Source organism: Panthera leo, chromosome B1 (assembly GCF_018350215.1).
Source record: "Panthera leo isolate Ple1 chromosome B1, P.leo_Ple1_pat1.1, whole genome shotgun sequence".
Lineage (NCBI taxonomy): Eukaryota > Metazoa > Chordata > Mammalia > Carnivora > Felidae > Panthera > Panthera leo.
In genome coordinates this window covers 64,644,795-64,669,933 of record NC_056682.1, presented here as the reverse complement: position 1 = coordinate 64,669,933, position 25,139 = coordinate 64,644,795, and the positions used below count along the sequence as shown (strand labels likewise).

The window sequence follows — 25,139 nt, the reverse complement described above, 5'->3', positions numbered from 1 at the left end:
CTTTCTTAATTAAAGTGTAAGTCTTTCACAATTATTATATAACAACTACAATAATGAATAATAAGTTTAAAGAGCTCTACTTTGTTCCGAAATATTCATTGGCAAGGTAAGGAAAGGTAAACTGTCAGTCAAATGGAATAATTTCCCCACCACACCCCCTTGGCAATTACAGTCTCTTAATGATGTCATTGCTCTAATGAGCTAATTTTCCAGCCAAACAGTAGATGTTTTAGGGGTACCCAGGGACCTTTTGCATAACAAAATAAACGAGGCTATCTCTGGGGCAATAATCACATGTAATAGCAGCTCAGAGTGAGATTCAAGCCGGGGATATTTTAAAACACTTCTTCAATATACACCTATCTTCAGTGTGTCCACTGCTATATCCCAGGTTGATGGGATCATTTTTGTTTGGATTTTTTTTCACTTTTGTTTTACTTGTGTTTGTTCTCAAGCTTAATTGCCTTTTGGACTTCACTCTTTAAAAAAATAACTGGAATTTCATTCCTTTACAATTCAATCTTTGATACAATGAAAGTGAGAGTTCTTTTAAAAATTAACAGCGTAAATGTCTGTAGTTTATGGTATTGATACTACCAAATGCATGATTATAAAAAGCCAAGATTTTTAACAATTGTGTTGCCATTCTTCAATTTCAGTCCTTTGTTTCAATTCCGTTTTTTTACATGAGCAGGAAAACATGCTTCAAAAAAACTGTCAGCCTGGAGAGTAGTTTTTGAAGGGTATATCCAGTCCACAACAGTATTGTCACAAAGCCAAATCCTTTCACTGAAAGGGCAGTTGCCACACAGAATATGAAAGGAAATCAACATTAGGTTTTAAATGCATGTAATTATTTCAGATTGTTTGAACTATAAACAGCCATTATAGGAGAACTTTGTAAAAGATTTAAATTCGGGAGTTCAGGGTTTATATATGAAGTTCAGAAGAATAACAGCAGAATAAAAAGCTGACTGTTAACCTTCTAGGGAGCTATATATATTATTATATTCTCATTACAAGAAAGTCAAGGCTTTTGTAAGTTAATTTTGAGAATTTAGGTATGATCTTAAAACACTATGTCATATTTTCTTGTTAAGACAGTAATGCTGATCTTTTAATTCTAGAAATGTTTTCTTAGTGTTAGGTGTGACCCTTAATAAACAAGGCCTATTAGCCAGTCCTCTCCCATTGAGAAATGAGCTATGCATTTACCAATCTTTAGATTTGTACAGAATTTAAATAGTATTTTTGGTGGTAATTAAAGTAATCATTTTCCTTCCAGAGCAGACAAAAGAGATAACATTTCATTGCTTGCTGGTGACAGATTCCCTCCCACTTCCTCCCCCCCCCCCCCCCCCCCCCCAGGGAATATATGTAAACAACTTGTTCCCATTGCTAAGCTCCTGGAGAAATGGATTAGTAAAAAGCTTAGGGCAATTAACAGAAAAATTGAATCAAGGTTAATCTATTGGGTGATATGCCATGGTTAAATCACCCAAAGCTTCTATTCATGAGTATTTATCTTAAAACTTTAAAATAGAAATTTAAGAGGAAGTTAATACAAATTTTAGTCTGTTTAAAGTTCATTAATTTTTTATTACACCACTTTTACCCTTATTTGTGCAGAAATTTTGGTACACTTTCGTTAACTTCAACTGGGTCTTCCCTGTGCCTTTATTCCATACCCTCCATAACAAGTTTTAAGAAAGATGTTTTAAACCTTTTGTTTCCTGACTGACCAAAAACCTTACCACTTTTCTCATGTACATACATGAAATCACACACACACACACCACACACACACACACACACACGACATTGTTTACCTTTTCTTTATTTCTAGGAATTGGGACTATTTGGACTAAGTGTCAGCCACTACTAATATTCATATCTTTCTCCTCATTAAAAGGTTATTTCCTTTTCCTTTCTTATATGATAATCCGTGAAGAACAAGCACACTGATAATTACAAAGTGCATCGATGTGATACCCAGGTTTGTGCAATGCGATACCCATGCTTTGGTTCTTATGGCCATCACAGTTGCCTTTTCACAATAATAAATATGACAGCCAACAAAAATAAATCACCTTTTAAAATGTAGAACCTCTTTCTTTGACAGGTCACTACATCTATAATCATTAATCTAGCTCACTGCAGAATCTATCATCCACGCTTCAGTTTTACATGAATATGCAAGGAGCACGATAATCAGCTGCACATCAAACCTCAACAACTCAGTTTATTACTTATCACAAAATCTATTCAGTATCTTTACTTCCCAGCTGAGCAGGGAAATGCTGTCAGCTTTTTCAAACAGAGTCTAAATGCTTAGTCATAACTACTCCTCTGTCAAGTTGATACCACTTGTGGATTAAAAAAAAAAACAAAAAACTTACACATTTGACCTAAGAAAAATATTTAATTTCTGTTTCCTTATCATCTGTGCTTCATAGTAGCAAACAAGCTAATTTCAGAACTTTGCCACAGATCATTTCATCCTTCCCTACTTTTTTTTTTTTTTTTTTTTTTTTTTACCTTTTAGAGAAATGGTAAGTTCACCTAACTCAGGATGTTTAATTTGATGAATGTAAGTGCTTAATAAAACTGTAATATTTGAGAGACTCTGAATAAAAGAATGAATTGAGCTGTTGTTTTTAAATATTCAACTGTTCGATGAAGCAGAGGTCCTGCCTCTAATTTTAGGGCTGTGCTATCCAGTACAGTTAATTCAAATGAAGATACGTTGTAAAGACAAAATACATACTGGATTTTGAAGACTTGGTTCATAAGAAAAAGATGTAAAATATCTCAATTTTAATACTGATGACATGTTGAAATGAAGATATATAGTGTTAAATAAAATATAAACATTTCATTTAGTTTTACTTTTTCTAATGGGGCTGCTAGAAAGTTTAAAATGTATGCATATGATATGTCCTGCGTTTGTGGCTCATGTTATATATCTGTTGGACAACACTGTTTTAAGAGGGACGAGATAAAATATAGAGCCTGATAGTTGATTTCAACTTCTGTAGGTATTTAACAGTGCTAATTACACCCAAAAACCTCTGAAAATCTTTTGCTCATGACTTAAACATAATTCTAAGTATTGATCTCTTCAAATGTGTATTGCATCTATTTTAAAAACATGCATCTGTTAAAACAACTGGACTCCACTATAGCCATAAAAATCTGTTAGCCATCCAAAGTATAAATATCAAAATATGCATCCTCCCAAGTTTGCTTCTGATATGACGTAAGGATAATGTAGACAATTTCAAGCTTAAAACCAAGTATGTTTCTTATTTCTGGATGAGAGAGTTAACATTACAAGGCCTTAGAAGAAATACACATTGCAATTCAAGTCTGTATTCTTAAACTTTGTCCTGCTATCGTGAAGATGCATGTGTCCATGTAGTCTTTCGTCATTGCCTGAAAGCATCCCTCGCTCCATTGGTTCTTAATTGTCTTAGAAATCACCTCTAGCCAATTTTTCACATTTCTGTATCACACTTTGGACTGCTTCATGGGATCCTGGTCATCGGTGCCTTTTGGTCCTTTCCTTTTTTGAGCAAAGTAAGGAAGAATGAGTCAGTAGGAGAAAGGAGAAGATAAAGGAGTGAATGATTCAGGATCACTTCTGTCATTTGTAGTGGCTAAGGGCTAGAAAGATACCCTTCAGTGAAGAAACTCCCAACTGTTTGTGTCACACCGGGATGACCTCAGGGGGGCCTCCCTCTGCAGATGGCAGTGAATTTGTACCCGTTTGTGATACAGGCACCACCACAGCATCTTTGATGTCCGTGTTTATGTTACACGAGAAATTCTTCTCCTGCTTTTTGGCAGTGTCTGGGCAATTTTGCACAAAGATCACACGGTTGTAGGCCTTCAGCCTGCGCCATAACTGAACGTAGACTTTACACTGTACGTACATGAAGACAAGACCTCCCGTGAAGCCAATGGCCACCACAACCAGTTTTGTCCAAAATGGCCATTCAAGAACACCTTTGAAATAAAAAAGAGAATGTTATCACCAAGTTGTTATCAATGGACTTGGTAATTTTTTTTTTCTATGACTCCTTCAAAAGACCATGCCTGCCTACTAAATTTTGTGGATAAGAAATATATTGTTAACAGGCAGTAAAATTCTAACCAGAATTGCTTAATTGCTTTCAACTCTTTTAAAAGTACTGTTGAAAGTCTACATGAAGGAGCTCACCTACCACTATAATGGTCTTATTTCTCCTTATAGCATCAAGTATGTGACATTAGACTTTGGATACTTACTTTGACATTTATTCCTTATAGTGAACATACTAAGTGAAAGAGTCAGTTTAAAATTCTTTTAAAGGATTTTACCTTACCTAAAACCTTAAAGGTCCACCTTAAAATCTTTTAAAGGTAAAGTAATAGATACCTTTATAGGATTGTACATTCAGGTCCCCCTCCCCACCCTCATTCCCTTTAAAATTAAATAAATGTGAAAGAAAGAAGCTGTCACATCTCACCAGAAACAATTCCTGAGTATAGGCATGCATAAAATTTAGTGTTTTAGTCATTTTTGTTTCATAAGTCTTTTTGTCGCTGAGAACCACTTTCTTACATATCCGTATTTTCTCTTAATTTCCACCATCATAACTACAAATTGTCTTTCACAATTTTTAAAACTATTTCACAAGAGTTTCTGTAGCTACAACAATATTATGAATGTTAAATACATGACAGTCAGGAGTCCATCTCTTGCCAACATCAGTATGTGTGGAGGGTATAATAGCCATCTACGTTCATGTGAAAGGCTTTAGTATGTTGGGCCAGGAAGAGTTGGTTAGAAATCCTAGTTTATGAGAGTTTCTGATTCTATTTTGGGTTATTTACTTATACCAATGGATAAAGTTATAAGAAGTCCTACCTATATTTTGTAACAGTGACATATGCTTTATGCTTCTGTAAGAAAACAGACACAAGGGCTTGTTCAGCTCTTACCTTAGTTCTACCTATGCAAGGAGAACAATCTGACACACAGACCGAGGGTAGACCAGTGGTTCTCAACAAGGGCAAGTTTTGTTTCCCAGGGGACATTGGGAATGTCTGCAGATACTGTTTATTACACCTGGTGTTGGGGTGGGGTGCTACTGACTTTTAGTAAATAGAGGCCACAGATGCTGCATAAACATCCTATAGTGCGTAGGATAGCACCCCCCCCCCCCAACAAAGAATTATCTAGCCCAAAATGTCAGTAGTGCTGAGGTTGAGAATTCGTGTAGAAGATAATCATTTAAGCTTCTTAATTGCAGGGAAGATTCAGTACGCAGATCAGACATCTTGAAGTTCTCCAAATTTAGAAAGATTTTTGCTCTTGGCTACTATATTGATCCGTAGTTTCTATGTGTTTGGAATGTTTTAACCACAGACAAGCTGGAGAAGACGTGCTTTAGCTCCCATTTGGGGGGAAGTCCCCATGGGTTACATCTAACTTTCCCCTCTGTTTGCTAAATCAAACTACCAGCTGTTCTAAGAGTCTGGAGGTTTTCGATTTCTGAGGCTTTGTCCATGATATTTCTTCTCTCGGTTTTCCTTCCGTGCTTCTGCATGTCTACTGTTCCACAAAAGCCAACTAAGAAGTAATTTCCAGCTGGAAATAAACCCGCATTCTTCCAGTTTCATGTTATTTCTTCCACTTGTGGCATGTGTTAACTTTCTAACAAGTTGTTTTTACTTTGGTACACCATAATCTTGACAAGCACAGAATTTATGTCAGGTTGGTCTTAATTTTCCACAGTGCCTTGCTCAGTAGCTATTTCAAGGATGAATGAAAGCTTTTGAAGTTCCAACTTGGATTGCTTTGCCTCAGTCTTTTTAATATAACCAGAGGTGACAGCCTTTCTTCACTTGTCCATGAAGCCCTGCTTTCATTGGTGGATAATATGAAGAATCCACTCTTGTCCTACCTCTCCTTCCTGAAATAATGGCTGGAAACCATAATATACTTGGGAATCTGGGCCATTTTCTCTAATTCTGGGAGACAGTCTGGTTCCTCCACTTTCTTTCACAATGTTCTCTGAATTGATTTTGTCTCCTCCAGTCATTTCCTTCGTAGGTTTGGGAAGTCAGGGCTCCCAGTACATCCATCAACAGTTTAGAGTGTGCAATATCCCCCTACCCTACATCCAGAAGTCATTTGGGTACAAACCCACTGTCCACGTGACATCTTTTCTCAGAGACAGCCTGATCTTTCTCTTTGGTTTTGACTAAGTGGGCACGATTTTTGTTTTCTATAAAGATATTATTGAGCAGTTATAAGATTTTACCTTGGAAAATTCACCTAAAGGACATTGTGAGAGGAGATAATAACATGGGGCTAAGTGAATTTCCAAGAATGTTTCCATTGGCAAGATGTATTTACCTCCTTTTATCGAGACTTAGTAATTTGTCTTCATGCTCAACCTTGTTGGACTCCTCAGTTCTATGGTGTCTTCTGTAAAGAAGAAAGAATGTACACAATAAGGGTGGTAGAAAAGTGAAGGCACAAAGTCTTGTTCCTTGTGGATCCTTTGTGTAAACAAGTAATTCTTGGTCCTCACTAATATATATTTGAAGCTGGAACCTGAACTTGGAAATGCCAAGAGCTCAAAGTTGTTTCTACCTGCCAGTTTGGAAGAGGAATTTGAAATTCAACTTGAGGCAATTCAACCATCTGTTCATTTCTCTGAAGCCCAAGGATCTATCTGTAGTTTTGCCTTTGTGCTTGGGATCTTTCTTTAGAAATTTCTGTAGGCTTAGGAATAAACTCTCTGTATCCCTACCTTTTAAACATTAACAGGAAACTTGCTTGGAAATTCTTGGGTAAGAATTGGAGGAGCTTGGAAGAGCAGATGTTCTGTCCACAACCATTTTCTAAGGAAATGGAAGTCTTCTCTTGTCCCCTATAATAGGTAAACCTGACTCATTCACTGTCCATATTGTCATGCCAATCCTCCACGAATGGCCAGTACATTCTCAAGCAATCTCAACATATGATTATTAGATTCTTCCAGGCCTCCTCTTTTTTTTTTTAATTTTCTTATTTTTTAAAATTTACATCCAAATTAGTTAGCATATAGTGAAACAATGATTTCAGGAGTAGATTCCTTAATGCCCCTTACCCATTTAGCCCATCCCCCCTCCCACAATCCCTCCAGCAACCCTGTTTGTTCTCCATATTTATGAGTCTCTTCTGTTTTGTCCCCCTTCCTGTTTTTATATTATTTATGTTTCCCTTCCCTTATGTTCATCTGTTTTGTCTCTTGTCCTCATATGAGTGAAGTCATATGATTTTTGTCTTTCTCTAATTTCACTTAGCGTAATACCCTCCAGTTGCATCCACGTAGTTGCAAATGGCAAGATTTCATGCTTTTTGATTGCCGAGTAATACTCCATTGTGTGTGTGTGTGTGTGTGTGTGTGTGTATACATATATATATACCACCTCTTCTTTATCCATTCATCCATCGACGGACATTTGGGCTCTTTCCATACTTTGGCTATTGTTGATAGTGCTGCTATAAACATGGGGGTGCATGTGTCCCTAAGAAACAGCACACCTGTATCCCATGGGTAAATGTCCAGGCCTCCTTTCTGTAAGGGCATGTGTATGATGCGGTACTGGAGGGCCAGCCAAACAACCAACATGCTAGGAGGTCTTCTGTGAAAGGCTTAAGGTGGTCTGTAGATTCGTCCTGGGTTACGGTATTGAAGATTTTGCATAGTAGAGTTTGATGAATGTGTGGTGCTACCAGAGCCACAGAAATCAGCCCACAATCTGTAGGGAAATTTATATTCAAAGAGCAAATAAAAGCACTCTAGACAAAGAAAAGCAAATGGGCCTTTCAGCTCATCATAGACTCTTGGGAATCTGAATCTGTGCAAGATTTTTCTAGCAAGCCAGAGAGGAAAACTGGGGACTCTAGGTAAAGTTCTATAAATACTTGAATAAAAATAAAAATGAATGAAAGAATAAAATTTATAAATTATTTTCTCACATAAAAAGGTCTTCCAGATATTCCTCACTCTATTCTCCATTGGGGCTGGGTAAGTAGACATGGATTGGGACTATTTAAGGGCATTTCCCCTTCAGGAACCTGAGACTAGAATTTATTGGTCAACAGGACCACTGCCACTGACCATCTCTTCCCTTCTTTATAACATCTTCACTCCCAGAAGGCCCTCCTTCCTGGCTAATACCCTGATCCCAAAGGATTCAAACTTTTATTCAATTTCTTTGCAGACCAGACCCCAATAGGATGTTCCTTATTATGCTTCTCAAAGGCTGTTTTCCTGTGTAAAGTCCACACCCATTCTTAAGGATCATGGGTTTTATTCCCAAGAATCAGTCACTCCAGTCTTTATATCTTCATCTGTCCTAATTCAGAGTGCTGTTTCATTTCCTTCAGGTATTGACAGCCTGTTACCTGGTATTCTCTTTGGTCTCAGTTTCCTCATCTTTAGTAGCTTGTTCAAAAATACTCCCACTTGGCTCACGCCTCCCTGTCACCGTGTCCTTGGGTATCCACCCCCTCCCTCATTGACTCTGGCTGTGGCCACATGACTGGTTTGGGCCAACAGGACAATAGCAAATAGGGCACAACAGAAACTTCAAAAGTGTTCCCATTGTGTGTGTGGTTTACCCTCTTGCTACTTGTTTAAACACTGCACTTGCCATGGGAAGAAGACAGGGCCAACAGGTCCTGTGTGACGAAAAACACAGCTCAGTTGTTTCTGTCATCCAACCAATTGCATGCCCATTGCCAGGCATTTGGAGGAGGCCAGCCTTGATTATACAGCAGACAGCCAGTGTGCCAGCTGTTTGTAGACACATACGTGGATGCTGCAGAGAACAGCCAGCCAGGTCCTGGCCAGGAGGAATGCCCAACCGATCTGCAGAATTGGGAGTGAAATAAATGCTTGTGGTTTTAAGTTAGTAAGTTTTGGGATAGTCTGCTATATAGCAAAAGATAACTGATATATCAGTTAAAAATGCAGATATTGGTAGTATTTACCTCACAAGGTTGCTAGTGTAGGTTAAATGGGTAGTTCTTGACATAGAAAGTGCTATGTAAATATAAGTTATTTTTGCCATCTGGATGATTTAAATGCTACACACCTTTCGCTGATAGAGTTGTAGACTAAATGCAAAGCTTTCACTGGTGCCTATGACTAAGACCTAACTTCAATGGGCTTCAACCTTTAGATGTCCCATCTGGACTCCAGACTCCAGGGCAATGAAAACCTCCACAACTAGGCGAGGAGAAAGTCCAGTTAGCTGCCAGCCAGGCCAATGGAATTAGAACTATACCTCCTCACTGTGGGCCTCTGGGCATCCTTCCCAATCGGTAATTCCCTTCATGAAGAAAAGCTCAGAAATCTCACTGTGTGTTGTTAGGAAACATTTATGCCAAGACTTTCAGACCACAGTGACAATGGTTTGTAAGCTGAGATGTATCCACTTTCAGACTCTTGCAGACTCATTTTCTAGCTATATTGTTTCTCTGAAAATATGTTTCTTTTAATAGAACAGGGTCCCCAGCTCTCTCCACTGGAGAAACACATGCAGGGTCACCTGTAACATCTTGCTTCTTGTTCAAATTGGGTAAACCACAGGCTCCTGGGAGGGTGTTCATAATAAAGCTGAAGATGAGGCAAATTGCTTACTTCCTCATCTTTAAAACAGTGATCCCTAAAATCTCTTCCTGCTTTTAAATTGGAATTCTCAAAGTATTCTGCATATCTTGTGTAGATCATGTAACTGGAGACACCTGGAGTGTGTCTAAAAAGGCTTTTAAAATCCCCAAACAGCAGAAGAGAACCTGTCTCATTTAACAGCTGCAGGGACAATATATATTTAGAAAAAGCATCTCATTGGTAAGTTGGGATATTTTTGGCTGGGTGCTTAGGTTATGCAGAGTTATGAAATGTGTTTGCGTAAGGGTGTGTGTGAATGATGGGGCTAAGGAGATGGTTTTCTCCTTTACTTTTGTCCTGGTTGCTTCTCTCCTGTTGCTTAAATCATTAAAAAAAAAAAAAAAAAAAACAAAACCTCACACATTTGTAACATTTTCCTTAACTTGTTTTAATGGTGGTATTCACTGTGAGTAAAGATAAAAATACAAAAATATATAAAAGTATGAGTATATATAAGAAATATACAAATATCGGGGCACCTGGGTGGCTCAGTCTAAGCGTTCAACTCTTGATTTCCACTCAGGTCATGATCTCCCGGTCCGTGAGTTGGAGCCCCATGGCTTGGCTCTTCTCTGACAGCATGGAGCCTGCTTGGGATTCTCTCTCTCTGCCCCTCCCCTGCTCACCTTCTCTCCTTTCTCAAAATAAATAAACATTAAAAAAAGGAATATATAAATATATATAAATTATACAAATATATATGTGTGGTATTTGTATAAACACGATGTTTCCATTTATCTGATGCAAGGTCAAGTTCATAGTATCTTTGAAAAATGTATCAGAAAGCACCTTTGAAGGGTATTCAGTCCAACTTCGTTTTTCAGATGAGGAATCTGAGCTTCAGAGTGACTATTTTATTCAGCGTAACTAGTCCGCGACCAAGGGCAGAACTAGAAGCCTGGGCTTCTGACACGTAGCTCAAGTCAGTGTTTATCATCTTTGGGTTATTAACAATAACAGTGCATACACTCACTTTAAAAAGGAATGCTTAAACAGCAGTGCTCAAATGGAAAATATATGGATTGCTGGGAAGTGATTTTTCACAACCACTCGAAGCAGATGTTAACAGCTAACGAGTATGGCACAGCCATCGTGCCTGTCTGCTGGGATCAGCCACAGCTGGCAACATTTTTTGAACCTCTACTCATATTAAATCCTCTCTGAATAATGAAGCATGGCCCCTGCCCTGGAGATGCTTAGAGGCTCACAAGTGGGGCAGGCATGAAAAAAAAAATTCGATTTGTTATGCTAGCCCCTTGTGGTGTACACATTTACATAGTTCTAGGGCGAGATTAAAATTTGCACCTGCCATATGATTTCACTTCTGTGTGGAATCTAAAACACAACAAGCAAAACAAACTGAAAACAGAAAATAGACTCTAGACTCATAGATACAGAGAACTGTGGTTGCCAGAGGGGAGGAGGTGGGAGAAAGGTGAAATAGGCGAACGGAGGTATAAACCTCCAGTTGTAAGTAAATCATGGGGTGAAAAGTACAGCATAGGGAACACAACCAGATTGTAACAGCTCAGTGTGGTGACAGATGGTTACCACACTCAACTACGGTGAGCATTTTGTAATGTATACAGTTGTCCAATCTCTATGTCGTACACCTGAAACTAATATTGTATATCAGCTATATACTTCATTAAAAAAAAATACTCTGCACCTACTGTCTCTCGAATAGTATAAATTCTTGTGTTTTCCTGGTCTGTATTTTTGTGTTTTGTTTTCAACACACAAACAGTATACTGGAACATTTTTCTAGAATATGTAAAGATAAGGCAGGAGGACGTTGTTCCCCCAAATTAGAGTTAGTAATGGGTGATTGAGTGTGTTAAAGTTTCGAGTACCAAGTCTTTGATTTTTTTTTTTTTTTTTTTTTTTTGTCATTAAAGGCAACAGAGAGAGAAGAGAGAGAGCTATCTGGGGCACCAGGCTTATTTAATCTAAAAGAACAACCATTAAAAACACATGAAGGATTTTTTTTTTTCCCTTTCAGTATTGTTATTACAGTTCAAAGAATTTTGCTGTTTTACATTCAACCTCAGTTCGGGTTGAAGAAGGACAATTTGTTCCTCTTCCAATATTTTTGAAGGTTTTTGAAATCGATTTAAAATATTTTGACTTTTAAATTTTGCAGTTTTTTCAGACGTTAAAAGTAAATTCAGGCTCAGCACTCACAGTCCCAATGCCAAAGGGAGATTAAAATAATAACAACTCATACAGATGCCCACACTACCTACAAATGTGTACTTTGGGAAGTCAGGCTTTAAATACAATCTGGACATAAGTACAGATGGTACCCTTTGCAAAAGTCACTATAGTTTCCATCTGAAATTATCCAAGTTAGGTAGGAACTGTCCCACTGGCAAGTGGGTCTGTAGGAAGTCATGGATATGGTTTCCTGATGAATATCTTGCTGCCTAATTCAGAAGCTCTGAACACCAAAGATAAAATTCATCTCATTTCCACTTGCTCTTAAGAAACTGAAAATAATTTTTAAAAGTATACAGTAGAAAGCTGACCTGACCCTGGACTATATATATATATATATATATATATATATATATATATATATAGCCTTTGATTATCATTCAGTATTTTCTTTTGGAAATCTGAGGGACCTGAGTAATAATTCATTTGGGAGACTCTGGCCTGAAATCCTGCATCCACCCAGAACTGAGGTGGGGGGTAGGCATTTTGAAGAAAAGTTCTACAAGAAACATGAAAGATAGGAAAGTGTGAGCATGGGGTATGAGGCACTCACACTTCATCATTCCTTCTACAACGTTGACTGGGCAACTTTCCAGGTCCCTGACACAGTGCTCAGCCCCAGGGATATATGCTGGAGAGCGATCTGTCCTTCCCTGAGCTCAGAGTCTATTGGTGCCAGGAGACTTACAATTAAATGAGCAATTACAATAGTATGTGGTAAGTTTCCTGGTACAGCAGAGCTTCTCATCATGTCTGCAAATACCATGACATAGGGGATAATTAAACCTAAACCTCTGGGGATAAAACTCAGGCTTTGTAGGGTATAGAAACTCCACAGGTAATTCAAATATGCAATCAAAATGAAGTGGGTTAAGTGCAGGATGCTAGGTGAGCACGTTTCTCAATACTTGGCATCAGAATCACCCGTTGGCTTCTTAAGCACAGCCCTACTGGGCTCTGTCCTCAGAATTCCTGGTCCATAGGTCTGGGGTGCAGAGAGGCCAAGAATTTGCATTTCTAACAACTGCCCAGGTGCTGTTAATGCTATCAGTCCCAGGAACCATTTTGAGAACCACTACGGTAGTAACAATTGTTCTAGCTCAGGTTGCTGAACCAGGTGTCCCAGAGGAAGTGATATTTAAGGCAACCTGCAAAGGCTGAGTGGGAGTTGAGCGGTGTGAGAACACAGAACAGTGTTTGTGTGGTGGACAGAAGCTGGAGGAAGGTTTCATGTAGAGGGAAAAGCTGAGCAAAGGTCTAGAGCCCCATTTGTGGGGCTGAACGAATGTTCAGAAAAATTGGCTACAACCAGGTCATGGTGGGGGCAGGGAAGGGGGCAATTTAGTCACATTAAAGAGTTTGGGATATATTTTAAGAGTAATGGCTAAGTAGGGATAGGATGTGATCAGATGTGTGTTTTGTAAATTTGCAATGAATACCTCATTGGGCATGGGTTAAAGGTGGGCAGAACTGGAGAAGGTCTAGTAAAGATACTGTTGCAGGTGTTCAAGTAAAAGGATAGTTTGCACAAGGATGAGGGCAGTCAGGAAAGAGAGACAGGGACAGATTCCAGAGACCAATGAGGCAGAATAATAGGATTTGGTGATTGAAGGCAGAAGTTGGGGAGAGGGAGAGGAGAAACGACAGTCCAAATGGATTTGGCAACAGGTGTTTGTAGTAATGCCTTTCCCACGGGTGTTAGGGTGGACAGCGGTAGTATATTAAAAGTTTGGACACATTGAGTTTGGGGTGCTTGGAAGACCTTTAAATGAAGACGTTCAGGAGGTCGATGCCTGATCTGGAGTGCAGTATGAGCTGGAGATAAATTTGGAGCTTGGTTCTCAGCATAGAAATGACAACTGAAGGCATGAGGGTATCCAGGAGCACTGGAGAATGAGCAGGCAGAGTGAGATAAATGGAAGGAAGCTTGGGGCCAAGGGTTTCTTGGGTTCTGGAGACTTTGGTTGGCTGAAGTGGAGATAGTCCTGTTCATTGTAGGAGAAATGATCACTCTTCACTCACTTGTCTCAGAAGTGGGATTGAGTAAATGAATGTAAGGGAGAGGTTCTAGACTGTCTGTATATGGGTGACACAAGATTGCTTCTTCTCATTATGTCCAGGACAGGTGCTCATAATCTTCCTTCCCTCTCATGTGGCCAGAGGAGAACAGGAGGGGCCCTGCTGGTATCATGGCGACCGCTGGGAGAAGGCAGGGCTACACTGGGGCCGATCTATGATTCTCAAACACTGAACTCTAAATCAGACATCTACAACTACTTATCGCTGGCTGTTAGGGCTGCCCTTGATCGCTAGGAAAACACTTGAGTCTGAAGATCTTATACCGGGGTGTGCGAAGGTGAGGGTGGTGGTGGGGTGCCTCGTTGTTGTTCTATCCGTACATGACTGCTGTGTATGGCACACTTTCTGTTACTTAGCTTGGGCCCGTCCCTGTAAGTATAGGGGGCGTGGGTAAAAAAAAAAAAAAAAAAAAAAAAAAAAAAAGTCCTATCCTCAGGAAACTTATTCCAGGGATGTAACAGACATGTTTTAAAAATCCAGTATCTCAGGACTAATGCATAATGTAGTTGTAAACAGTCTAGTCTGGTACACACTGTAAATATCACTGTCATATGGAACTGAAACACAAACACAACTTGCACCGACCCGTTTTCCTAGCCACCACATCGCCGCGCAGCAGGCGGGTCCTCACAGTCCCTTCCTCCCCAGCCGCTTCTCCAGCGCCCAGAGCTCGCGCTGGTGCTCCCTGCTGCCACCGAGCGGGCAAGCGTGAGAATGGCACATTGCTCCTGCTGTTCCGAACCCAAAGAAAGGCAGAAATAACAGAACTTTTCCTTTTAATATTCTTTTCCTTCTTCTTTCTTTCCCTCACTTCCTCTCCCTAACTTCCTGTCACCTTTTTATTTCTTTCAGTTTCTTTCTTTGAGGGAAGCAATAGGCATTTTTGAGAATACTACGAACTTACAGTGTTATCATCTGAACAATTTCTCTTTTTAAATTCACCAGTGGCTTAATATTGTGTGTTTGTTTTTTTCAAGGGTTGATGGTGGGGGTGCTTCTGGGAATATTTCTCATTGTTTTACCAGCTATGATTTATGCCATATGTGGAAGCTGGTAGAGCCTGATGAGAAATGGAGCTGAGTACATTCAGAAGTGAAAATAAACAGTCTCTTTTTTATTCTGCTTTAAATGACCCATCTTTTTCAGATCCTAGAATCTGCCTTAATGATTTTTGAAACAGCTTTCTTTGTAGGCTTGACACCATCCTTCACAATTAAACTCAGTATGGCTAAAATTTCAAACCACAGTGTTAATCTACTCCTATCAAATTATATGGTACTAATTAATAAGGTATAACATATTTCTCTAGTAGAGTATCGTCTTATTCATGTTTTAAAAGAAGCAATGACTATAGTGAATTAAACTAAATGAAAAAACTTCCACTTTCACAACTGTTTGCTTTTTCACATCAGGCAGAACAGGATTTAAAAACAAATTTTTTTTTTAATGTTTATTCATTTTTTGAGAGAGAGAGTGCAAGCAGGGGTGGGGCAGAGAGAGAGGGAGACACAGAATCTGAAGCAGGCTCCAGGATCTGAGCTGTCAGCACAGAGTCTGATGTGGGGCTTGAACTCACAAGCCATGAATGAGTTCATGACCTGAGCTGAAGTCAGACACTTAACCAACTGAGCCACCCAGGCTCCCTAGGCAGAACATGATTCTTAATCAGTTCCTGAAAAGCCTGAAGTGATGTATGACATCTATATATTTCTCTTTACCAATGTTTATATGGACTTGATAAATTTCGTACCTCAGCGTGGGACCCTAGGCATTCAATCAGAGTATTTATAACATAACTGGAGATGACAATTGCCAGTACTGGTTTTTGCTAGCTTATCACACATGAAGACCTAACAGGGGAAATAGCTTCCCTACCCACCTCTGATGTCATCAGAGAAACCAATAGGAGGAAAAAAGAAAAGAGACATGCTCTTACCATTATCATTGCCTTGCTTGATTTCTTCCGCTGTCCGATCTATTAATACATACAAAGACCAAACCACACAGGTGATCGCGATTACGTGGAATGTGACAGAGCAGAATATTTTCCTCCTTTCGCTGGTGGTCATCTGTAGTTTCTCCCACTGCAATTGTAAATGAATCACTTACAATACTGAATTTCTGACTAGGAAACTTGGCCCCCCATTTATATGCCAGACATTGACCATGAATGGAGGAGAAACATAAGATATCTGCAATTTCAGATGACACGACAACATTCAAATAAGTCTTTGTGTTGGGAAAGATACGAGATCATAACCCCTGGAGTTATATATAACTTAAATATATATTAAAATGAAAACAAATATTTTCCTAAACAAATTAAATCAAGTAATTTCTGTTTTGCTGGCCTGTAGTTTTCTTGTCTATAACACAGATGGGATAGTTTTACAGCTGTACAATTTTTGGAAAAGATTTCCTTCAGGTTTCTGCATATCTCCCTCCTTTGTGGTACTAGATTATAAGTAGTAATAAGTAATCTCTTCTCGGATTAACACATAACCGGATATAGTGTTGCATTCTTGAACGTATGTACATTAACAGGTACTTGAACGGCTGAATAGTATCTGTGAAAGCCAACATCTGTTCACAGCCCTTTTCCGAGAGAACACATTTTATCATCTGGGCAATGGGAGAGAATCCAAGGAAGGCCCTTCAAGCACAATCTTGATTTTCTGCTACCACTACCGTCAAAATCACTGGCCCTTAGGCACACTCCTCAGGAAGCTGAGGGCTGATCCCTCTTGGGGGAGGAAGAGGACCACAATTTTTACTGTAGTAAGTTCAGGTTTGTATGAGGAAACATGTCCATTATTTACTTCGGAGAAACAGACTCAAAATTTTAATGCCTTGACGGTTACAGTATGACTTCATTTTTGTTAGGAATTGTGCCTTTATTTTTCGCTGCACCATTTCTAAAGGGAAATCAAATCGCTGTGATTTTTGTCACATCGATGTGCCAAACTTTGAAGAATCCGTGATTTCTTTTCCCCATTCTTATTATGCTCTTGCTAAAGCAAACTCTTTAGAACTTCAGAAGACCCCCATTCCTTTCCCACCCATCCCCACGTCCTCAGTTGAAAACAAGAGGGCATATGTTCATGCTCCGTAAGTCCTGACTCTGCCACCAGCTTTGAGACAGAGGTAAAGTTGCTTAACCTCTCTGAGCCAATCGCTTCATCTCTGTAAGATATAGATTGTGGCAGAGACTGTAACAGAGAGGTATGGGGAGAGGAACCTTCTTCTTTTCTTCCTTTATTGACAGACTAATTCTGTGAGCGTTGGCATTATGGCCAGCTAAAAGCTACCTTCCAACCTTCCCTGACAGAGGTGGACAATGACTGGTTTCCATCAATGACATGAGGTGACTATCTACTGGGATATTGAGTTCTTGTCTTCCTGGCACAGGAACTTCCCCCTCTTCCTTTCCTTCAGTTTTTCTTCTTTGTTACCTGGAATTCATAATTAATGGTAGGAGTCCCAACAGCTTCTTGCAAGCCCCAGGGAAAGTCTTGAGAATTGGAGAGACTCAGCCTGATGAGCAACAGCTTCTCTCTGGTTGCCCACTTTATATGCAGGGAAAATAAAGCTCTGTCTAATTAAGCCACCGTTTCTCAGGACTCTGCTACTTGCTGTCAAATGCAACCCCTGATAGAAGAGTTAAATTGATACTTCCTAACGTGCCTTCCATTCTGACGATTAAGATCCTATAATTTCATTTGTAAGAAAGCACAATATTTAACATCTGGTCATGATGCGCCAGAAAGCTTTGTAAACACTTTAGAGAAATAAATGTTATATTTCCAAACACCATCCATTCCTCCCCTACTGGCTAGTCATCACGCAGTTTTCCTTATAAAGGGTCTGTTAGAACCAATGAAAAAATCACACTTCATCTTGTACTTTCTTTTTTGATTAAACTGTATTTTATATATTATATCAAACAAATAATGGAGAAATCTTGGTAATGCGCCTATGGGAGAACCAGATGCTTCAGTCTAGGCTCTACGTGTAATTAATCGACACTGAACTGAGAAGGTTTTCATATGTGTATCTTGGCTTTTATCTAAACTTCATACCATCTCTGTGAAAGACTGATGTTTAAAAATCTGTTTTGTCATTGATTTATTGTCACGTTAATCTGAATAACCTGTCTCATTGTAAAACAGAATATTATCATTTGGCAATAGCATTTCGTGATTTAAGGACCGTTGTGAATTATCTTTATATCCAGTATGACCAAATAAAAACTGCCGGATGGTGCAGAAAGGCAGCTTTACACGTTCACATTTCCTAAATGTTCCAAGCGGATGAAAACATGTTCAGTAACAAAATATCCCTACCAAATCAACCGTCACTTGTAAAACTGGCTTAAAAAAGAACCTTAAGAATTGTGTCTTCTTAAGTCTAAGGAGCATTTTGATGAGGTGGCTGAGAACACATTCTTCAAATTTAATGAGGCTCAAATAAAAAAAATATGAGTGGGGCTGACAAGGATGGACCAACTCATTTGTAAAGATTCCTTCTGGTTCCAGACAATAGAAGGTCTGAAGTTGTCACTTCCTAATCTCAGTAGCATTTTAAGGAGAAGTGAAGTGTAAACGGACCATCAAACTTCCCTGCTTCCCTTTATAAATTCTTACAGGGACTATTCTGGAATGCATGAGACATCACAATGCAATACCACAGTGGTAAATTGGTGAATGCAATACCACAGTGCCCTCTTTCTAATAATTACATTATTGCACACAATATTCAGCACTGAGCATTAACAGAAATCAGTGTATTTTGTAAAATGTTCACCCGTATTCTTGTGTTTTCAGGTTTATATATAAAGTTTGAATACATTTTGTAAGGCTTTACAATGAGGAATGGATTGAAAGGCAAGGATAGAAATCTTTTAACAAAGCTGTCATGAGGGGCACCTGGGTGGCTCAGTGGGTTGAGTGGCCAACTTTGGCCCAGGTCATGATCTCACAGTTTGTGAGTTCAAACTCCGCATGGGACTCCCTGCTGTCAGTGCAGAGCCCCCTTCGGATCCTCTGTCCACCCCCCGCCCTCCCTGCACATGATCTGTCTCTCTCAAAAATAAACATTAAAAAAAAAAACAAAACCAAAGCTATCATGAAAGGGCTCTAACTTAATATTTGGGATGCTGAAATTGAATATCAGTTCACAAAATATTCTGTTACAGGAAAGCGATAATCTGTAGGAATGCACACAGCATTTTCACCCTCCCCCCATCCACTTGTACAAAATAATGTGTGCTGATGCCCATCAGACCCCAGTCCGATGTTTACCACTGGGACCTCTCTGAAGGGGGATATCAGACAGAAGAGCTGCCCCCCACCCTCCGTCAGTGTGGCCCCTGCTCAGCAGCAGTGTGGTGTCAGCATCACCTGGGTGTTTGTTTGGGATGCAAATTCTCATGCACCACTTCTGAGACGTCTCTGCATTGGCCTTCCCAAAGGCACACAGAAAATAGTAACGTCTGGCCCGTCATTGATGACACACAGCTCTCTGCCAGGGGAACAACCTCACCTTTGTCTTACTACCAGCAGGGACAGCAGGGTCACTGCCATTCCTCTCTAGATTATTCAGGCCTGAGTCACATATCCATCTACAAATCCCTCAGTTTTAAGATGACACATGTCTCTCCAAGGAGACTCAAGGAAGCTGGTGGAAATAAGTCAGCAGCTCCCTTTCCCTTCCTTGAGGGACAAGGGTCAGTGATACACCACAGCACACCGTCCAGCTGTCTATGACTCTTTGCACTGCCAATCCCCCTGTCCACCCCCCATCAGTCGCTCAGTCCTCTTTTACACTTCCAAAATGAGGGATTAGCTAATGTTGGCAAAACCAGTGTGGCAAAATCTTAGCACCTCCTACGTGGGTGGTCTTGGACCTTGCTGTCTTTGGATCTCTAGGTCTTTGGTACCTGCTTTATTGCTCTTGGCCTTTGGTCCCTTATGGAAACCCCTCAACAATGGAAAGAATTGAGCAGAACTCTGTTATTCACTTCGAATCATACAACTAGATTTTTTTCTGAGGACTTCTGAATTGGAGTATAAATTGATGCATTTATACTCACATTGTTTCTGTGAAATGTTCCATTTGTGCTGGCTGAATCAAACTGTGAAGGTTTTCTAGTTTAAGTCACTTGTATTCTTATTCTGTCCTAACATATAAATTAAAAAGTACCATCCAATAAGAATGCTTTTGTAAATCTTTGTATCAGAGAAGAAAAGAGGACGCTTATTTGCACACTATCAAAATACACGGGCTAAGGAATGCTTTACTAAATCCATTTCTTTTTCTTCCTTGACATAGTTTCCACTACATTTTCTAATTTTCTTAACAGCCATTGAAACTGGATTATCAGCAAAGCTACAGAATGATGGAGCAAATAACTACCACCAGGTGGCGCCAGGCCCAAACTGTACTAGTACCGAGAACAGTGCCTTCCAGGAGCTCCCAGCTAGCCAGCTGAGCAAGCTCTTCCTGGATATTTCAACAACCCAGCATAAATGCAAAACCACACTTAACTGTCACTCCCTGTCAGAGCACTTAAAATTTTCCGAACCGACTTACATAGTAGAGTTTTACTTCATGTGAGTAAAAATAATATCCGGGGCGTCTAAAGTTTACTACATTATCTATATGCTTTAGTAAGATATATTGTGCCAGAGGATAGTAAGTAAACGTTCTGAGGCTTATAATATTGGTGAAGTTTCTAGAGGGTCCACTGGTATGGGGCTGTGGTTCCTTCTTTCTTTTCTTTTTTTTTTTTTTTTTACATTGAAGAATAGTTGACCCACAATGTTAGGTTAGTTCCAAGTGTGCAACGTAGTGATTAACAAGTCTATATGGTACCCTACGCTCACCACAAGTGTAGCTACCATCTGTCACCATACGACACAATTATGACGCCATTGACTATATGCCCTATGCTGTACTTTTTATTCCTGTGACTTAGTCATTCCATAACTAAAAGCCTGTATATTCCACTCCCCTTCACCTATTTGCCCATCCCCTACCTTCTCCCTGGAGACCCTTTTCCCTCTTCTCTGTATTTATGAATCTGTTTCCTGGGGCAGTGGTTCTTTTCTTTTCTTTTTTTTCTTTTCTTTTCTTTTTTTTAATGTTTATTATTTATTTTGAGAAGAGAGAGAGTGCAAGTGGAGAAGAGGCAGAGAGAGGGAGAGAATCCCAAGCAAGCTCTTCACTGTCAACTCAGAGCAGAGCCTGATGCAGGGCTCTAACCCAACCGTGAGATCATGACCTGAGCCTAAATCAAGAGTGGCATGCTTAATCAACCCAGCCACCCAGGCACCCCTGGGGTAGTGGTTCTTAAAGAGTGTTCCCCGGAAGCAGCATCAACTTGGTTCTTGTTTAGTGTTCAACTAAACATGGAGGCCGTGGGGCTGAGATGGCTTTAATGCCAACACAGCCTACCTAAGCAAACCAAAATCTAAGCCTATAAATGCCTGAAGGTTCGGAAATGGAAACCTAAGGATAAACCAATCACAGTCAACTAGGCTTTGAGCTACAGCCAATCAAATTATTTCCGTTCTTCCCTCCCGCCCTTTCTCTGTATAGTCTCTCCGCTGGATCCTGTGGGTAAAGAGCTCTTAACACTTCTGGTTTTGTGCTGCCGGATTCAAACTGAGTTTTGCTCACATAAACTCTTACAAATTTTAATATGCCTGAATTGAGTTTTAACATTAGAAATGCAATATTTTGTGCCTAACACCAGACTTACTGAATCAGAAGCTCTGGAGGTGGGGCCCTACAACCATGTTTTAACTAGCTCTCAGGTGATTCTGATGCAAGGTAGACTTTGAGCACCACCTGTCTAATGACACTTGGCAGAGTTGTATGGTGACCTCAATGATGCCTATACTAGAAGTAGCACTTGTCACTCCCTGTCATAAACTGATTAGTAGTTCAGGGAAGGAAAATCAACAAACCAGGTTGGTTACTTGGCTGTGATATAAGTATTTCAGGTTGAATGAAAAAAATCACAACATCAGTGAATCTGTTTGAAATAAAATAAAATCATTTGTCATTAGCTCATTAATCACTAAACAAACCATTTTGCTTTTTATTTTAATTTTCAAATTAGTGTTTAGGTACACGAAAACATATTAAAACTAATAAAATGAAAACATAGTAAAACTAATTTCATTAGTTATAATTCAAATACTGTGGGAGAGAACCAAACAAAAGACTCTTTACATCTATAAGGCCTAACTCTTGAGAACTTAATTAATTCCCAAATTCACAGACATGCCTTGGTAAATAATTTCTCTCTTAAAAATGGATTGGAGAACCCTGGAGGAAACTGTGACCTCTTCAGGCTTGTATTTATTTATTTTTTAAATGTTTACTTATTTATTTTTGAGAGAGAAAGAGTCAAAGAGAAAGAGAGAGAGAGGGAGAGGGAGAGAGAATCCCAAGCAGGCTCTACACTGTCATTGTAGAGCCCGACATGGGGCTCAATCCCACAAACAATGAGATCATGACCTGAGCCAAAATCAAGAGTCAGACTCTTAACTGACTGAACCACTTCTTCAGGCTTTTAGTGATATTTACCACAAACCTGATGAAAGGTAGGAAACAAGAAAGCCAGGTTGAGATGTGGAGGGTGGGTAGTTAAGCTCACTGATTAGTTAAGGTGCTTATTATCTGACACAAGTCAGAAAGTGTACATGATTCAAGCTGGTACATGATTCAAACTGTGTACATAGATCTCCTGGCTTTCTTAGTGGGAGCCCAGATCTCAAATGTTATATCCAGAAATTCTCTGTGCGACTACTATAATCTGAAATCAGCCTCCCCACTCGTCGCCCAGTTCTCTCTTCCACTTTTGGTCCACTGATACTAATTATTTAACATCTTTCATGCAAGGTCCAATGTGAGGGGCATTCTATACTTTTGACTGAATGCAGCTCCTTTGTTTCTCTTGACAACAGGACAGAAGGAGATGGTCTTGCACTGCAAGAAGGGTTAGGATCTATATCCAAAAAAATTGCAAGCGCGAATAGTGAGGTATGGGCCGTGTGTCCAGATGAACCTTCAAAATCTCCACTCGAAATATACAGCATGAACAGCTACCATCTGGGGGTCATTTGAGCATGTGGTGATTTAAAGTTGGGGAAAACAGTCATAGATACCCAGCTTACGTAAAAATAATGCTGCAAGTAATTGGCCAGTCTTACTGAGACACGGTTTATACATTTTCCCACAAAGAGGAGGAACACTTGGGAACCTGGAATCAACGGCTACATCCTGCTACTGCTTGGTCGGTCTCCTTCGGCATTTAGAGTTGCTAATGGGCACTACCTGAACATGGAGGGAAGTAAGAATAAAAATTGTTCAGTTCTGGGAATCTTTTATAATTAGAAGTAGTTTTCAGACTTGGCTGTGTAACAGAATCCCCTGGGGAGCTAGTTCCCAATATGCATACCCAGGCCTGGCTGAATCCAACACTGAGGAATGAGCTGTGCAATTTCACAATGTACTCTGTGTCTTCGATTCAAGGTGTACTTGTTAAAAATGAGGGCTCTGGGTTCAAATCCTGACTCTACCACTAAATGCTGTGTGATCGTGGGTGAGTTATTTCAATTTTCTGTCTTTCCATTTCCTTACCTATCAATCGTGATAAGAATAGTACCTACTTTACAGGGTCAAGTTGAAGTGAGTTAACGCACATAAGTGCAGAGCAGTTCCATGTACTTAAGAAGAATTCAATAAAGTTAGTGGCTACCGTAGCTTGGAACTTGCAGCACTGTATCCAATTAAACTTCAATTGTCTTTATCTTCTAGAGTGATGCTTCTTGTTGATAGCTGATCACCGAAGGATGAAGGAAGGATGAGCTGGGGTTTGTTCATACACAATTAAGGCAGCCAAAGCCACCCATCTCCATCTATTTTCCAATTTCAAATAGATTTTTTTTCTGAATACTGAGTCTCATAGCAGGGAAATACAGTCTGTTTTTGTTAACTATTTGTACAAAGAAGGGCAAGTGGGTAATTTACTCTGCATAAACTAGGTAGAATCATATAAAAGGCTGCACGATGAGAGCTTCTTTTCTGTTAGGATTGGAAAAAATATATCACAGGTTGCAATACATGCGCCCGTACGTTTTCATTCTTTTTTGTTTGGAAATTCAATTCAAAATGTTATGTTAAGACTTCCCAAAGAAATACTATTTTGGGTGACAGTTTTTATAAAAGTTTGAAGAGACTCAAACATCCCAAATAAAAAAGCATTAATGTGGGTGTGTGGATTATAATGATGTCTTTCTTGAGGAATGGAGAACATGAAAGCCAGCCTGATAGGAAACATCCAGAAACCCGCCCCAGGGCTGCCATTCTTTCTTAGTGATTGCACAACCCAAGAAGTTACCTGAGAATGGATAAGTGAAAGAAATAGCTCATTCTCCTCCAAAAGTAATTAACTTGAATTTTATACACAATTACTCTTAATACTTACTTTTCAAAAACAAATTTTTTTTTAAAAATTTTTTTTTCAACGTTTTTTATTTATTTTTGGGACAGAGAAAGACAGAGCATGAACGGGGGAGGGGCAGAGAGAGAGGGAGACACAGAATCGGAAACAGGCTCCAGGCTCCGAGCCATCAGCCCAGAGCCTGACGCGGGGCTCGAACTCACAGGCTGGGAGATCGTGACCTGGCTGAAGTCGGACGCTTAACCGACTGCGCCACCCAGGCGCCCCTCAAAAACAAATTTTTTGAGCCAACTGCTCTATAGTACTTTAGAGAAGAGTTCATATTACTTTACAGTATTTACAGTAGTGCTCAGAAAGAGCCCAGTTGAGTAGAAACGTAGAGATGTTATATCAGGGCAAATCTAACTTATAACAAAAATCTAAGCATCACTGAAATACCATTTGAAAGCTCTAGGAAAAGGTGCACTTATTTACGCAATAGTAAGAAAAAAATTGTATCAATATGCTTATCACATTAGCTTACGATGGGAGTAATAAGTTACTAAGAATCATGCTGATGCAGAGAAAGGTGTCAATTACCTGATAAGAAATGGTCGAAATGCAAAGACAATAGTAGAATCAGAGGCTAAGAGAACACAGAAGATGTTGGA

The 25,139-nt window shown here is 39.5% G+C and overlaps 1 protein-coding gene across 2 annotated transcripts in view; it reads right to left on the bottom strand.

Moving 5' to 3' along the window:
* Positions 1-1,828: 1,828 nt before the first annotated feature.
* Positions 1,829-25,139, bottom strand: part of MARCHF1 (membrane associated ring-CH-type finger 1) — an 87,457-nt gene continuing 64,146 nt past the window's right edge. Inside the window, exons 3-5 of one of the 2 annotated variants that reach the window (XM_042935141.1) lie at positions 15,952-16,099; positions 8,698-8,915; positions 3,804-4,008 (exon numbers count right to left, since the gene is read on the bottom strand). In XM_042935141.1, coding sequence (XP_042791075.1) covers positions 3,892-4,008; positions 8,698-8,915; positions 15,952-16,099 — 483 coding nt within the window. In that variant the 3' untranslated portion in view covers positions 3,804-3,891. Of the gene's footprint in view, positions 4,009-8,697; positions 8,916-15,951; positions 16,100-25,139 lie in introns of both variants that reach the window. The other variant, XM_042935139.1, reaches the window with a different exon arrangement.